The sequence below is a fragment of the Raphanus sativus genome, chromosome 2, assembly GCF_000801105.2.
Source record: "Raphanus sativus cultivar WK10039 chromosome 2, ASM80110v3, whole genome shotgun sequence".
NCBI classification, from domain to species: Eukaryota; Viridiplantae; Streptophyta; class Magnoliopsida; order Brassicales; family Brassicaceae; genus Raphanus; species Raphanus sativus.
This window is the reverse complement of record NC_079512.1, coordinates 13,517,091-13,534,806: the sequence shown is the minus strand read 5'-3', so window position 1 is coordinate 13,534,806 and position 17,716 is coordinate 13,517,091. Positions and strand designations below refer to the sequence as shown.

At 51.2% G+C, this 17,716-nt stretch overlaps 2 protein-coding genes across 2 annotated transcripts; one reads left to right on the top strand and one right to left on the bottom strand.

Moving 5' to 3' along the window:
- Positions 1-6,693: 6,693 nt before the first annotated feature.
- On the top strand, positions 6,694-7,443 carry LOC130508551 (uncharacterized). Its single transcript, XM_057004116.1, has one exon. The coding sequence runs from the start codon at positions 6,694-6,696 to the stop codon at positions 7,441-7,443; it is 750 nt and encodes a 249-aa protein (XP_056860096.1).
- A 6,510-nt stretch (positions 7,444-13,953) lies between these two features.
- LOC130504887 (uncharacterized) lies at positions 13,954-17,064 on the bottom strand. Its single transcript, XM_056999498.1, has 2 exons — positions 15,413-17,064; positions 13,954-15,350 (listed from the first exon to the last, which is right to left on the bottom strand). The coding sequence occupies exons 1-2, from the start codon at positions 16,601-16,603 to the stop codon at positions 14,781-14,783; spliced, it is 1,761 nt and encodes a 586-aa protein (XP_056855478.1). The 5' UTR covers positions 16,604-17,064; the 3' UTR covers positions 13,954-14,780.
- Positions 17,065-17,716: the final 652 nt, after the last annotated feature.

The window sequence follows — 17,716 nt, the reverse complement described above, 5'->3', positions numbered from 1 at the left end:
AAGTTTCCGCCAGCTTGCTTCGGCTTTTCTGAAGCAATTCTCCATGTTCATGGACAGGGAAACTTCCGACGTAGACCTTTGGAGTCTAATTCAAAAAGAAGACGAACCGCTCCGCGACTACATAAAGAGGTTCAAACTCGTGATGTCCAGGGTAACAGGCCTCAGCGATAGAGTCGCCATCGACGCCCTGAGGAAGAACCTCTGGTACAAGTCAAAATTCCGAAAGTGGATCTCTCTGGAAAGGCCACGCACCATCCAGGACACTCTTCACAAAGCAACGGATTTCATCATCATGGAAGAAGAGATGAAAATCCTAGCGCAAAAGCATGGACCGCCAAAAGCGTCTGGCAAGAAGAGAACCTCTCGTAACGACAAGTACGTCCATCACGAGGGGGAAGACGTCCAAGGCGAACATAACTACGCCGTTAATTCCGAACAAGGAAAGACCAACGGAAACACCTGGACGCGGAACTCGTACAAGGACAATTCCAGCTGCGAGTTCCATCAGACGAGAGGTCACTCCACCGCCAACTGCAAAGTCCTCGGCGCTAGGCTCATTATGAAACTGCTTGACGGCAAACTAGCAACGGTCAAGAGCGTGAAAGACCTGATCCTAGATTCTGACCGTCCGCCGAAGACCGACGGAGCCAATCATGAGAATAACGCTCCTGGGACTCAATCGGGCGAAAAACGCGAACGGAGACAAGACGGCGAAGGAAACAACAACAACCGCCAAAGGGTCAATATGATCATCGGAGGATCGCACTTTTTCCAGGACTCTGTCTCGTCAATAAAAGCCTACGGGCGGAGGGCTGAAACAGGCCCCGGATGGTCTCCAGAAGATGACGTTCCCAATCATGCAATCATCTTCGAAGAACAGGATACGGCCGGACTCGATAAACCCCACTACGATCCTCTGGTCATCGACTTGGTGATTCAGGATCTCGAAGTCGGCCGCATCCTCATCGACACGGGAGCACGGTCAACATCATGTTCCGCGACACTCTGCAGAGGATGAACATACCCCTGGAGAAGTTATTCCAGAGCCAAGACCACTAACTGGATTCTCGGGCGTCACATCCATGACCCTCGGAAGAATCAGACTCCCGGTCATGGCGAAAGAAGTCACGAAGATCGTCGAATTCGCGGTAGTGGATAACCCGGCTATCTATAACGCCATAATGGGAACTCCTTGGATAAATGCCATGAAGGCAGTCCCGTCCACTTACCATCTCGGCGTCAAATTTCCAACACCAACTGGAACAGCGGTAATCTGGGGAAGCCAAAAACAGTCGCGACTTTGCTTCCTAGCCGAACATAAACTTCGCAGCAATCGGAACGCCCCAGTAGCTAACCCGAAGCGAACCAAGAAGAACCTGAGTACCTCCGAGAACTCAGCAAAAAGCAACTCGGATTTGTCCGAACAGGCCACAACTCAGGATACTGGAAAAATCCTTGAGTCCGTCGCCGAAAAAACGGATGATCCAACTCCCGACGCGACCGCCGACTTAGCTGAAACAGTCAAGGCGCCAGAAATCGTGGAGTAATAACAACCGTGATAGAAGCAGAACTACGAGATGGCTTGATCCTCGCAAGAGGTACGTAGGCAGCTCGTCGCAACCCGACGAGTTCAGCTATCCCCCTCGCCAAAAGGGGGGGGAGATGGGGACGGATATCCTTGTACTCCCGCAAAAACACTTTTCGCATGTAGTCTACATTATAAATGATAAATCCTTTTGATTCAAATGCTTACTCAACGCATAAACATCAAGGAAAACGAAAATCATATCTTTAAGGAACGCGAGACGTCGTTAGTTCCCAAAAGGTCTCGATTCTCCATTTTCCTCCAAACAGTCCATCCGCGACTCTAAAAACTCCACTAAACAGTCCATCCGCGACTCTAAAATCCGTTTCCGTCGATTGGCCCCGACGGAAAAATACAGAAACGTTTCACTCAATCAAATTCGTAGTCCGGCTTCTAACGAAGTCCTTTTGCATCCGACAAGGATATCATAGCGCGCTATACAAAAAATCCAAATTTTGGTTAGCTCTTCGTAAAGGAAGTAGCTCGACTCGTACCCAAACGAATCGTATAAGCCGATAAGCACTTCGCAGATTCTAGAACGGTACGAGTCAGGTCAAAATCGCAAACAAGCAAAACGAAAGCCGATTTGTCATCGCACAGCTTCAGTCCGAAAGTAGACCTAGGTCTTGCCCTAAACCCGGCCTTGCTGGTATCTAAGACATCTCATAGGCATAAGTATCCAGAATACGAGATCCCAAAATTTGCCTCTTATCGCTTACAAACCTAACGTTCGCTACGAAGTGACCTACGGACCTAGCGACAAAAAAAAAGAGATTGAATGCGAAGTGACTACGCGTATTCAAACCCTCTACACTTGACGAAAGTATAAATCAAAACGCATAGTTCATAAAAGGCATTTATAACAGGGATTCGAAAGCCACCAACGGCCGATCCCGAAAAACATAAAGTCACGCGACCTCCTAGGGGTCGCGACACATACATACAAACGGCCACACTTGGCCTATCATAAATTATAATCAAATGCATAGCAGTCGGTTAGAGATATTCCGAACGAAGAGTCGGGCTGGTCGACCTCCTCAACCCCGTCGCCTGCGTTTGAACCCTCGCCTACATCCGCCGTATCCTCCGAGACTTGGATAGGATTCCACAGTTCTCGAATTCTCCCTTCAATCGGAGGAACAAAGGATTCGGCGCTGGCACATATCCTCATCGAGCCATCCATCGTGGCAAGTTCGCCGGAAAGAGAGAAGTCCTCACGCTGCATCTTGCTGAGGGTACCGACCGAACCACGGCACTCGCGAAAATCACCTACAAAGTCCTGAGCCTCTTTGTATGCTTCGAACTCAGTAGAAAAAATTTCGGCCCTTCGGTTCATCTCGGCGGCAGCTCTTCTCCGTCCGCTCCTTTCCGCACGAGCGAGGGCTCGAGCCTGGACCTTGGCTTGCCGCCGATTTTGCTCCTCCACCTCCAACCGATACTTAGCAAATTCCCTTTCCGTTTCCTCCGCTTTGAAACGGGCCAGCCGGGCAGTGCGGAAACTCCCATCGATCGATGCATTCCACACTCTCACGGCCTGAAAAGAAGCCGAGGTCAAATAAAAAGAAAAGAGGAGTTACTCAAGTTTCAAAAACAAACCTCGTTGACCAAGCGAGCACCCTCTGCAGTCACCTTGTCCCTCTCCTCGTTGTCCAAAGACTCGTTACGGGAAAACGCCGGAGGGAGTTCGTCAAAGAAGTCACCCGGGGGAGGAACATCCCGATTCTCTGAGGTAAAGCCAGGATCATATCTCGGCGTCGCGCCATCTCCCGACGAGGTCCCAAAAGCGATCCCTTTATCTTTGCGAGGTCTCCGCCTCTGCCTTAAAGGGGAAAAAACGTAGGACCTATCGTTGACGCAGGGACGTGTACCACCTCGTGATCGGTGAAGCGCGACCGCCCCTCGAATCCGGTCGAGAGTAAAGGAATTCCAGGAACAAGGCCTCGACCTAAAAAGATCCCTCCTGACCGAAAGATCGGAAGGAACATGCGCGAGACACCTATTCTCTAAAAAAAAAAAACGCACGTTCAGTACTCGCCTTTCGAATTCTAAAAGAGGGATTGCGATAATCTTACCTCGCTGGTACAACCAGTCCGTCGGGAATAGGTGGAGAAAGCCTTCCTCAACAGACTCTCCGTCTATCCTCACAAAAAAGAAACGATCAACATAATCCTTGGCGTGCGAGGTGACTCCATTGATTACCGAAAAGTTGGTCCTCGCCTTCATGGAGTAAACTCCATTGATGCTCGTCGCCTTGGAGTTCCATAACCCTTCGAAATCGGCAGGGCTAAGGTCTATCCCTAACTCGTAACTCAGAATCACAACGCCGAGCCAGCTCTCTAAAGCTGACACGTTCAGCTGGCTGATTGCGATTCCAAAACGGTCAAGAGCCTGAACAATGACCCCAGGGATTGGGAACCACAGTCGGCATTGCGTCAAGAACGCCTCGTAACAAGTAAAGTAACCTTCCGGAGGATGCTCCGAACTCTCATTCCCGCGGGGAATGCGAAACACGACTCCCTCCGGAACCCATAAAACTCTCGAAGAGTTTCGAGATACTCGGGGGATACTTCGCTCGGTGAGTCAATTTCTCCACGCGCCCTCAGAGGTCGCCGGGGAATCGGGATCACGGGAAGGGGAGCATCAGTGCCAAAGACGGCGTCGCAGTACGCGCTCCTGTTGATCTCTGAAACCTCGGGCTTCGGATTCTCTTCCTCAGCGTGAAAACTATCCGAGGACGAGTGAGACTGCCTCCTCGAGGTTTTTGATCTTAAAGTCATTCTTTTCTTGAAAGCAGAGAGAGAATTTGCAAGAGAGAGATTAACTTGAGAATCTTGGGTGAAGTAAGAATGGTAAAGAATTCACAAGTCTTTATAGGCAAAGGTTTTACTATTTACCCCGACCTTCGGCACGATTTCATCTCCATACTTTCCTCATGAACCATACCGCAAGCTAGGACCTACGGCTCCTAACTAGCTGGGGGGCTAACTGTTGGGGTCAAAATCGGTCAAGACGAAATCGATGTCCGAAAATCTCGGAAAAACATGAAAAATGTTAAAGCAACCTCGAGAGACTAATTGTTAATCGAGAAACCTTAAGAAAAAATTAAGTTCGAGATTCATCGTCTCGAAATCAACTGCTAGAAACATTTTCTACACAAGGAAAAAACCTACGGAAAACTAAAAACGCAAACGCGCCGAAGGAACCGAGCAGCCAACACCAGACGTGGCCGTGGCCGCCGGGCGGCTAGCCCCGTGCTGGCCGTGGCCGCCGGCGGCTAGCGCCCGTGCTGGCCGTGGCCGCCGGGCGGCTAGCCCCGTGCTGGCCGTGGCCGCCGGCGGCTAGCGCCCGTGCTGGCCGTGGCCGCCGGGCGGCTAGCCCCGTGCTGGCCGTGGCCGCCGGCGGCTAGCGCCCGTGCTGGCCGTGGCCGCCGGGCGGTTAGCCCCGTGCTGGCCGTGGCCGCCGGCGGCTAGCGCCCGTGCTGGCCGTGGCCGCCGGGCGGCTAGCCCCGTGCTGGCCGTGGCCGCCGGCGGCTAGCGCCCGTGCTGGCCGTGGTCGCCGGGCGGCTAGCCCCGTGCTCGCTCGGGTCGTCGGACGGCTAGTCTTCGTGCATAAGTTCCAAGCCTCCGGGTCGCCAGAAATCCGTATTTCACGACTTTCCGAGTCCTTATAAATAAAACTCCTTTTTCTGCTCCGGGATTTCTGAAAACCCCTAAGACGTCAACGGATAGGAAGACTTCGTATAAAACGGTGATGGTTATCGTACAACACCATTCACCTCAGCAATGGATCGAAGATCTTCCGAAAGACTCGACATCCAAGTAGGAGCATCCTTTCAGAGAAATCGTAGAAAAACAGCGGAAGCCCGGAATACGGCCCGAAAGGGACCAACTCCGATCGGACGACCAGTTTACGATTTTCTAAAGGGATAGGTGCGACGGTTTACAATTATCTTCGCATGACAAGATAAATGATAAACTTCCGAAAAGATAAATGTCAACTTTCCGAAAAGATAAATGTCAACTTTCCCGATAAACACGAAAGCCGACGAAAATGGAAAAAGTCCAGCCCACGGCAGACTCAGCCCACCAAGGATAGACCGTCATATGGGAGTATATAAGCAATGCTAGGAGCAGAGGAAGGGGGATCCGAAATCAGAAGAAAGAAACTACTCCAGAGCAATTTAGAACTTAGGCGCTTATTTCCTTTTTTAGCGAGCTGCGACTCAACTAGGTTAGATCTAGGTTCTAAGACTAGCGACAATCGACAGCTCTCGTGGCCGAGATCTCGACCTGTTGTCCAAACGTTCTCCGCAGATTCGGAAATAAGATTCTTTCTTTTTGCTCTATTCATTTTACGCATTTATTCTCGAATTAGACTTGTTTTAACTTTGTCGTGCGTGGCCCAGCAGATAGCCGGGATCCTCGGGGAAAACTAGGTCAACTTAGTTTTCCTACGTTTTAACTTAACTAAAATCGACAGTGCGAATTTCGGTTCCCACAATCTAGAGAAGAACTCAGACGACCTCTATGAAATCCTCCAGCATAGGAATGAACACCTTCGCTCCTACATAGCACGCTTCAACCAAGAGAAGGTGGCTATCCCTGAGTGCAACGCTGATACGGCTATTTCAGCCTTCAAGCGGGGTCTCCTCCCGGAGGAAGATCTCTACAAGGAGCTGATCAAATACAAGTGCAGGACTATGGAGGACGTATTGTCTCGTGCTTGGGCTCAAGTAAGGTGGGAAGAAGATGTTGCTAGTAGGGCCAAAGCCTGTCCGAAGTACGATCAGAAGTCCTCAAAAGCCAACTAGGAATGACCGCGATAAGCCCTCTCATCCCAATACCGCGAGGGAGACAAGCAATCCAAGCAGGGTCAGATAATAACATCGACCTTTGCCTGGATCCGAGGGGATGATGGTGTCTACTTGGCCTGATATCTCTCATCTTACGATATCCAAATCGGAACTGATCGGCGTCCTACGAGAAATGGGTTCACAAGTTAAGTGGCCTCCTAAGATGAAGGCTGCAGAGGCTAATCGAAACCCCAAGCGGTGGTGCGAGTTCCATAGTGACCATGGTCACACCACGGAAGATTGAATAGCCTTGAAGATGGAAGTCGCCGATCTCCTCAAGAAAGGCTACCTAAGGGAGTTCCTCTCAGATAAGGCCAAGAACCTTCTAAACAAGGAAGGTCCCGGTCTCCCTACCGAATCAGCTCCCGCATTGCCACCACAACAAGACCGAGTGATCCATGTCATCACAGGCGGATCGGAGGTAAGCGGAATTAGTAGTGCTGCTGCCAAGAGAAGTACTCGCAACGCCAGGAGCGGTCAAGAGGCCGAGGGTCCTATGTGCCTGCTCCTCGGAACAGATGAGATCAGCTTCACTGCAAGGGAGCAGGAGAAGGGCCTTGCTCCTCATCATGACGCCCTTGTCATTTCGCTTACCATAGCAAACTGCTTGGTCAAGCGAATACTAGTGAATAACGGGAGCTCCGGCAACATAATCTTCCATTCGGCCTTCGCCGACCTAGGGTTGGAACCCATGGCCCTAACTAGAAAGGCGACTCCTTTTGTAGGCTTCAGCGGAGAGGTCAAGCAAATCTTAGGAGAGGTCCTTCTCCCCGTGTACGCCGAGGGGATAAACCAGGCCACAAAATTCCTAGTCGTCGACTGCCCTTCATCGTATAATGTGATACTAGGAAGGCCTTGGATCCACGACATGGGAGCCGTACCTTCGACTTTGCATCAGCTGGTCAAGTTCCCAACTCCCTGGGGCATTAAGGCGGTCAAGGGAGATCAGGAGAATGCCAGGTCCTGCTACCAGACTACCTTGAAGGGAAAGACCCAAGTCTTATAGCAATTACAGAAGAAGCTTCCAGCCCCGAATACCGAAGAGCCAGAAGTGGAAGGAATGGATGAGGTTCCACTTGCAGAAGGGAAATTGGGTCGAAACTTAAAGATAGGCTCCAAGCTTCCAGAAGGTCTAAGAAAGAGATTGGTCGACTTCTTGAGATCCAACTCTGATTGCTTCGCCTGGTCCCACGAGGACATGCCTGGAATTGATCCCGACGTCATCATGCAACAACTCAAAGTGGATCCGATGCATCCTCCCGTCAGACATAAGAGGAGGAAGTTCGCTTCTAAAAGGGACGAGATAATCAACGAAGAGGTCAAGAACCTACTAGATGCCGGATTCATACGAGAGGTGCAATACCTGGAATGGTTAGCTAACGTGGTGGTCGTCAGGAAGAAGAACGAAAAGTGGAGAGTCTGTATCGACTTCACGGATCTTAATAAATCTTGTCCTAAAGATCCCTTCCCCTTGCCTTACATCAACAAGCTAGTCGACGCGACTGCTGGTCATCAGCTGATGAGTTTCATGGATGCATTTTCTGGATATAACCAGATCCTAATGCATCCTGACGACCAAGAGAAGACCTCATTCATGACCTCAATGGGCATCTACTGTTACAAGGTCATGCCTTTCGGATTAAAGAATGCAGGCTCGACCTATCAAAAGCTTGTTAACATGATGTTCGCCGATCAGATAGGGCAGACCATGGTGGTCTACATTGATGATATGCTGGTAAAGTCCCTGGACGCTGAGGACCATATCTCGCGCCTTCAACAGGCCTTCACCACTCTCAGGAGATACAACATGAAGCTAAACCCTTCAAAGTGCTCGTTCGGGGTAAGCTCTGGAAAGTTCCTAGGGTATATAGTCACCCATAGGGGCATTGAAGCAAACCCAGAACAGGTGAGAGCAATCCAGGTGATACCTTCCCCTCGCAACGTCAAGGAGGTATAAAGATTGACAGGAAGGATGGCTGCCCTGAGCAGGTTCATCTCCTGGCTGTCCGAAAAGTCGCATGCCTTCTTCGAAACCTTGAAGGACCCAAAGGACTTCCAATGAACCGATAAATGTGAGAAATCCCTATCCGATCTCAAGACCTATCTCACTACTCCACCTCTCCTTTCAAAACCCTTGGAAGGTGAGGTCCTATTGCTCTATGTGGCGGTATCAGAGCACGCAGTCAGTGCGGTCCTGGTAAGAGAGGAAGGAAGGAAGCAGCATCCTATCTACTACGTGAGCATGTCTCTATTAGACGTGGAGACTCGCTATAGTCACCTTGAGAAGCTGGCCCTCGCCTTAGTTAACGCGGCTCGAAAGCTACACCCCTACTTCCAGGCTCATCCAATTGTGGTGGTCACATCTCTCCCATCAAAGCAGTCCTCCACAAGCCGGAAGTGTCTGGACGACTAGCAAAATGGGCTATATAGTTGGGGGAGTACGATGTGATCTTCCGGCCTGCAACAGCCATCAAATCGCAAGTCCTTGCAGATTTTATAGCCGAATTCTCTCCTGCCATGCTTCCATCCCTGGAACAAGAGGTAAAGCTTCGTGATAGTGAAGGGGAGAAAGGCGAATGGACATTATACGTTAATGGGTCTAGTACGTAAGTGGCGCAGGCCTGGGACTAGTCCTAACTTCCCATACGGGGGAATCAGCCTCAAGGGCCGTACGATGCAACTTCAAAGCAACGAACAACGAAGCTGAATACGAAGCTCTAATAGCAGGGCTGACATTCGCCAAACAGATAGGAGTAGAAGACATCCAGGTCTTCAGCGACTCACAACTGATCATAAACCAAGTCCAAGGAGACTACCAGGCGAAAGATCCGAGTATGATCAGGTACCTATCCGTGGCTAAGCGACTACTCGACAGGTTCCGACACTGTAAGCTCATCCAGATCCCTAGGGAGCACAACTCCCAGGCCGACGCTCTAGCTAATCTAGGGTCCGCCCTAGAAACTACAAGTCATATGAGCATCCCACTACAAGTACTCCAATGGCGCGCAACTGAAAAGGAGACGGAGCCTGAAGAAGTATCCGTAGTAGACGAAGGAGAGACCTGGATGACTCCCATCATTAGCTATCTGAGGTAAGACACCTTGTCTGAAGATCGAGACGAAAGTCGGAAGATAAGGCGCCAAGCTGCCATGTACTGCTTTTCCGAGGGAAAACTATACCGAAGATCTTTTTCAGGACCCTATCTACGATGTCTTACCCCTAGAGAAGCCGCCAGGATACTAGAAGAGCTTTACGAGGGAGAGTGTGGTTCCCATTCTAGTGGTCAGAGCTTGGTACTTGTTGGGGTCAAAATCGGTCAAGACGAAATCGATGTCCGAAAGTCTCGGAAAAACATGAAAGATGTTAGAGCAACCTCGAGAGATTAATTGTTAATCGAGAAACCTTGGAAAAATATTAAGTTCGAGATTAATCATCTCGAATCAACGGCTAGAAACGTTTTCTACACGAGGAAAAACCTACGGAAAACTAAAAAGAACGCAAAAAACACGCACAAGCCGAAGGAACCGAGCATCCGACTCCGATCGCGGCCGTGGCCGCCGGGCGGCTAGCCCCGTGCTGGCCGTAGCCGCCGGCGGCTAGCGCCCGTGCTGGCCGTGGCCGCCGGGCGGCTAGCCCGCGTGCTGGCCGTGGCCGCCGGGCGGCTAGCCCCCGTGCTGGCCGTGGCCGCCGGCGGCTAGCGCTCGTGCTGGCCATAGCCGCCGGGCAGCTAGCCCCCGTGCTGGCCGTAGCCGCCGGCGGCTAGCGCCCGTGCCGGCCGTGGTCGCCGGGCGGCTAGCCCTGTGCTAGCTCGGGTCGTCGGGCGGCTAGTCTTCGTGCGTAAGTTCTAGACCCCCGGGTTGCCAGAAATCCGTGTTTTGCGACTTTCCGAGATCCCGCAAACAAAACTCCTTTTCCTGCTCCAAGATTTCGGAGAACCCGTAAGACGTCAACGGACAGAAAGACTTCGTATAAAACGGTGATGGTTATCTTAAAACACCATTCGCCTCAGCAATGGATCGAAGATCTTCCGAAAGACTCGACATCCAAGTAGGAGCATTCTTTCAAAGAAATCGTAGAAAACAACGGAAGTCCGGAAGACGGCCCGAAAGGGACCAAACCCGATCGGACGACCCATTTACGATTTTCTAAAAGATAGATACGACGGTTTACAATTATCTTCACATAACAAGATAAATGTTAAACTTCCGAAAGGATAAATGTCAAATTTCCGAAAGGATAAATGTCAACTTTCCTGATAAACACGAAGGCCGACGAAAATGGAAAAAGCCCAGCTCGCGGCAGACTCAGCCCATCAAGAATAGACCGTCATATGGGAGTATATAAGCAAGGCTAGGAGCAGAGGAAGGGGATCCGAAATCAGAAGAAAAAAACCACTCTAGAGCAACTTAGAACTTAGGCTTTTATTTCCTTTTTAGCGAGCTGCGACTCAACTAGGTTAGATCTAGGTTTTGAGACTAGTGACGATCGACAGCTCTTGCGGCCGAGATCTCGACCTGTTGTTCAAACGCTCTCCGCGAATTCGGAAATAAGATTCTTTCTTTTGCTCTCTTTATTTTACGCATTTATTCCCAAACTAAACTCGTATTAACTTCGTCGTGCGTGGCCCAGCAGATAGCCGGGATCCTCGGGGAAAACTAGGTCAACTTAGTTTTCCTACGTTTAAACTTGACTAAAATCGACAGTGCGAATTTCGGTTCCCACAGTTTGGCGCTAGAAGGAGGGGATACACGGATTTATCTTTCTCGCAACTACGCACGCCCAGTTAAGCATGTCTGCTAACGCGGAAAAAGACAAGCAAACGCACGACGGACCAGCCGCCGATGCCAACGCTGAGAAGACTCCTGCCGGAAACGTATCGACGGTCACTGCCGAGGCAAACACCGCGATGCTGGACCAGGTGAAGGAACTGTTCGCCACCGCCCAGAAACGGTCGGAAGAACAAGAGAAACTAATGGCTTCACTCGCTAAACAGTTCAATACCTTAACAGCGAAAAGCAAACTCCCGCGCGGATCCACCAAGGTGAGGCGTGTCAGGAGGCTCGACTTCGGAACTGCCGGAGACCAAGAAAAAGATGCCCCGAGAAAATCCCCGGAACTCATCCCTGACGATACCACTCCGGCGGGGCAGAAGAAAACGACGGATAACCTCCCACCTCCCGCAAGGGAAAACGAAGGAGACGACGTCGAAAGAATCAATCTGGATATCAGCGATCAATCGGATCCGTCCGACGAAGACGCCGACATCCACCACAGAAGGACCCGAAGTCAGTCAGCTCGACTGGCGGCAGCCTTCGAAAAACCCATGACAGAAGAGGAAGAAGACCTCTACTGGTCAGAGCAAGAGAGGTTGGCTGAAGACCAGACTCGGGCCTATCGCAGCCAACGTAGACAAAGGAGCGCGAACGGCGCCAACGAGATCCATGATTTGCGCGAGTACATCGCAAAAACTGCAGCCGAGGTGAAAGCGGTAAAATCGCAGATTCACCACGCAACCAGCACTGCCCCCGAGATCGACCTGCTCCTCGAGGAATCGAGAAAGACTCCGTTCACCTCTCGAATCACGGACGCACGAGTCTCAGATCCCGGGAAAATAAAGCTTCCCACCTACGACGGAACCACAGATCCGAAGGCACATCTGCAGTCCTTCCAGATTGCGATGGCGAGGTCTAAACTTCCGGAGCGGGAAAAGGACGTCGGCTGCTGTCTCCTATTCGTCGAGAACCTCAGAGGTGCTGCGCTCGAGTGGTTCTCACACTTGAAAAGAAACTCCATCGGAAGTTTCCGCCAGCTTGCTTCAGCTTTTCTGAAGCAATTCTCCATGTTCATGGACAGGGAAACTTCCGACGTAGACCTTTGGAGTCTAATTCAAAAGGAAGATGAACCGCTCCGCGACTACATAAGGAGGTTCAAACTCGTGATGTCCAGGGTAACAGGCCTCAGCGACAGAGTCGCCATCGACGCCCTGAGAAAAAACCTCTGGTACAAATCGAAATTCCGAAAGTGGATTTCTTTGGAGAGGCCACGCACCATCCAGGACACTCTCCACAAGGCGACGGATTTCATCATCATGGAAGAAGAGATGAAAGTCCTAGCGCAAAAGCATGGACCGCAGAAAGCGTCCGGCAAGAAGAAAACCTCTCGTAACGACAAGTACGTCCATCACGAAGGGGAAGACGTCCAAGGCGAACATAACTACGCCGTCAATTCCGAACAAGGAAGGACCGCCGGAAACACTTGGACGCGGAACTCGTACAAGGACAATTCCAGCTGCGAGTTCCATCAGACGAGAGGTCACTCCACCGCCAACTGCAAAGTCCTCGGCGCTAGACTCATTACGAAGCTGCTTGCCGGCGAACTAGCAACGGTCAGGAGCGTGAAAGACCTGCTCCTAGATTCTGACCGTCCGCCGAAGACCGACGGAGCCAATCCCGAGAATAACGCTCCTGGAACTCAATCGGGCGAAAAACGCGGACGGAGACAAGACGGCGAAGGAAACAACAACAACCGCCAAAGGATCAACATGATCATCGGAGGATCGCATTTTTACCAGGACTCCGTTTCGTCGATCAAAGCCTACGGACGGAGGGCCGAAACAAGCCCCGGATGGTGTCCAGAGGACGACGTTCCCAATCACGCAATCATCTTCGAGGAACAGGATACGGCCGGACTCGATAAACCCCACTACGATCCTCTGGTCATCGACTTGGTGATTCAGGATCTCGAAGTCGGCCGCATCCTCATCGACACAGGAAGCACGGTCAACATCATGTTCCGCGACACTCTGCAGAGGATGAACATACCCCTCGGAGAAGTCATCCCAGAACCAAGACCGTTGACTGGATTCTCGGGCGTCACGTCCATGACCCTCGGAAAAATCAGACTCCCGGTCATGGCTAAAGAAGTCACGAAGATCGTCGAATTCGCGGTAGTGGATAACCCGGCTATCTATAACGCCATAATGGGAACTCCTTGGATAAACGCCATGAAGGCAGTCCCGTCCACTTACCATCTCAGCGTCAAGTTTCCAACACCGACTGGAACAGCGGTAATCTGGGGAAGCCAAAAACAGTCGCGACTCTGCTTCCTGGCCGAACATAAATTGCGCAGCAATCGGAACGCCCCAGTAGCTAACCCGAAGCGAACTAAGAAGCATCTGAGTATCTCCGAGAACTCAGCAAAGAACAGCTCGGATTTGTCCGAACAGGCCACAACTCAGGATAGCGGGAAAATCCTCGAGTCCATCGCCGAAAGAACGGATGACCTAACTCCCAACGCGACCACCGACTTAGCTGAAACAGTCAAGGCGCCGGAAATCGTGGAGTAATAGCAACCGCGATAGAAACAGAACTACGAGATGGCTTGATCCTCGCAAGAGGTACGTAGGCAGCTCGTCGCAACCCGACGAGTTCAGCTATCCCCCTCACCAAAAAGGGGGGGGGGGAAGATGGGGACAAACATCCTTGTACTCCCGCAAAAATACTTTTCACATGTACTCTACATTATAAAGTCTTTAATTCAAATGCTTACTCAACGCATAAACATTACGGAAAACGAAAATCATATCTTTGAGGAACGCGAGACGTCGTTAGTTCCCGAAAAGTCTTGATTCTCCATTCTCCTCCAAACAGTCCATCCGCGACTCTAAAAAACTCTATCAAACAGTCTGTCCGCGACTCTAAAGTTCATTTCCGTCGATTGGCCCCGACGGAAAAACATAGAAACGTTTCACTCAATCAAATTCGTAGTCTGGCTTCTAACGAAGTCCTCTTGCATCCGACAAGGATACCATAGCGCGCTATACAAAAAAATCCAAATTTTGGTTAGCTCTTCGTAAAGGAAGTAGCTCGACTCGTATCCAAACGAATCATATAAGCCGATAAGCACTTCGCAGATTCTAAAACGGTACGAGTCAGGTCGAAATCGCAAACAGGCAAAACGAAAGCCGATTTGTCATCGCACAGCTTCAGTCCGAAAGTAGACCTAGGTCTTGCCCTAAACCCGGCCTTGCTGGTATCTAAGACATCTCATAGGCATAAGTATCCAGAATACGAGATTCCAAAATTTGCCTCTTATCGCTTACAAACCTAACGTTCGCTACAAAGTAACCTACGGATCAAGCGACAAAAAAAGAGATTGAATACGAAGTGACTGCACGTATTCAAACCCTCTACACTTGACGAAAGTATAAATCAAAACGCAGAATTCATAAAAGCATTCATAGCAGGGATTCAAAAGCCACCAACGGCCAATCCCGAGAAACACAAAGTCACGCGACCTCCTAAGGGTCGCAACACATACATACAAACAGCCACACTTGGCCTATCACAAATTATAATCGAATGCATAACAATCGGTTAGAGATATTCCAAACGAGGAGTCGGGCTGGTCGACCTCTTCACCCCCGTCGCCTGCATTCAAACCCGCGCCTACATCCGCCGTATCTTCCGAGACTTGGATAGGATTCCACAACTCTCGAATTCTCCCTTCGATCGGAGGAACAAAGGATTCGGCGTTAGCGCATATTCTCATCGAGCCATCCATCGCGGCAAGTTCGCCGGAAAGAGAGAAACCCTCACGCTGCATCTTGTGTAGAGTACCGACCGAACCACGACACTCGCGAAAATCGCCTACAAAGTCCTGAGCCTCTTTGTACGCTTCGAATTCGGTAGAGAAAATTTCGGCCCTTCGGTTCAGCTCGGCGGCAGCTCTTCTCCGCCCGCTCCTTTCCGCACGAACGAGGGCTCGAGCCTGGACCTCGGCTTGCCGGCGTTTTTGCTCCTCCACCTCCAACCGATACTTGGCGAATTCCCTTTCCGTTTCCTCCGCTTTGAAACGGGCCAGCCGGGCAGTACGGAAACTTCCATCGATCGATGCGTTCCACACTCTCACGGCCTGCAAAGAAGTCGAGGTCAAATAAAAAGAAAAGGGGATTTACTCAAGTTTCGAAAACAAACCTCGTTGACCAAGCGAGCACCCTCCGCAGTCACCTTGTCCCTCTCCTCGTTGTCCAAAGACTCGTCACGGGAAAACGCCGGAGGGAGTTCATCAAAGAAGTCACCCGGGGGAGGAACACCCTGATTCTCTGTAGTGAAGTCAGGATCGTATCTCGGCAGCTCACCATTTCCCGACGAGGCCTCGAAAGCAATCCCTTTATCCTTCCGAGATCTCCGCCTCCGCCTTGAAGGGGCAAAAACGTAGGATCCATCATTGACACAGGGCCGCGTACCGCCTCGCGATCGGTGAAGCGCGACCGCCCCTCGAATCCGGTCAAGAGTAAAGGAGTTCCAGGAACAAGGCATTGTCCTAAAAATGTCTCTCTTGGTCGAAAGATCGGAAGGAACATGCGCGAGACACCTGTTCTCTGAACAAAAAAAAAAAAACACACACACGTTCAGTACTCGCTTTTCGGATTCTAAGAAAGGGGATGCGACAATCTTACCTCGTTGGTACAACCAGTCCGTCGGGAATAGGTGGAGAAAGCCTTCCTCGACAGACTCTCCATCTATCCTCACGAAAAAGAAACGGTCAACGTAATCCTTGGCGTGCGAGGTGACTCCATGGATTACCGAAAAATTGGTCCTCGCCTTCATGGAGTATACTCCATTGATGCTCGTCGTCTTGGAGTTCCACAACCCTTCGAAGTCAGCAGGGCTAAGGTCCATCCCTAACTCGTAACTCAAAATCACAACGCCAAGCCAGCTTTCCAAAGCCGGCACGTTCAGCTGGCTGATTACGATTCCGAAACGGTCGAGAGCCTGAACAATGACCCCAGGGATTGGGAACCACAGTCGGCATTGCGTCAGGAACGCCTCGTAGCAAGTAAAGTAACCCTTCGGAGGATGCTCCGAACTCTCATTCCCACGAGGAATGCGAAACATGACTCCCTTCGGAACCTCATAAAACTCTCGAAGAGTTCCGAGATATTCAGGGGATACTTCGCTCGGCGAGTCAGTTTCCTTACGCGCCCTCAGAGGTCGCCGGGGAATCGGGATCACGGGAAGGGGAGCATCAGAACCGAAGACGGCGTCGCAATACGCGCTCCTGTCAATCTCTGGAACCTCGGGTTTCGGAACTTCCTCCTCGGCATGGAAACTATCCGAAGACGAGTGAGACTGCCTCCTCGAGGATTTTGATCTTGAAGTCATTCTTTTCTTAAAGGTAGAGAGAGAATTTGCAAGAGAGAGATTAACTTAAGATTCTTGGGTGAAATAAGAATGGTAAAGAATTCACAAGTCTTTATAGGCAAGGATTTGACTATTCACCCCGACCTTCGACACGATTTCGTCTCCATACTTTCCTCACGAACCATACCGCAAGCTAGGACCTACAAACCCTACGGCTCCTAGCTAGCTGGGGGGCTAACTGTTGGGGTCAAAATCGGTCAAGACGAAATCGATGTCCGAAAGTCTCGGAAAAACATGAAAGATGTTAGAGCAACCTCGAGAGACTAATTGTTAATCGAGAAACCTTGGAAAAATATTAAGTTCGAGATTAATCATCTCGAAATCAACGGCTAGAAACGTTTTCTACACGAGGAAAAACCTACGGAAAACTAAAAAGAACGCAAAAACACGCACAAGCCGAAGGAACCGAGCAGCCGACTCCGGTCGCGGCTGTGGCCGCCGGGCGGCTAGCCCCCGTGCTGGCCGTAGCCGCCGCCGGCTAGCGCCCGTGCTGGCCGTGGCCGCCGGGCGGCTAGCCCCCGTGCTGGCTGTGGCCGCCGGCGACTAGCTCCCGTGCTGGCCGTGGTCGCCGGGCGGCTAGCCCCCGTGCTGGCCGTGGCCGCCGGGCGGCTAGCCCCGTGCTGGCCGTGGCCGCCGGCGGCTAGCGCCCGTGCTGGCCGTGGCCGCCGGGCGGCTAGCCCCCGTGCTGGCCGTAGCCGCCGCCGGCTAGCGCCCGTGCCGGCCGTGGTCGCCGGGCGGCTAGCCCCGTGATGGCTCGGGTCATCGGGCGGCTAGTCTTCGTGCGTAAGTTCTAGGCCCCCGGGTTGCCAGAAATCCGTGTTTTGCGACTTTCCGAGATCCCGCAAACAAAACTCCTTTTCCTGCTCCAAGATTTCGGAGAACCCGTAAGACGTCAACGGACAGAAAGACTTCGTATAAAACGGTGATGGTTATCTTAAAACACCATTCGCCTCAGCAATGGATCGAAGATCTTCCGAAAGACTCGACATCCAAGTAGGAGCATCCTTTCAAAGAAATCGTAGAAAACAACAGAAGTCCGGAAGACTGCCCGAAAGGGACCAAACCCGATCGGAC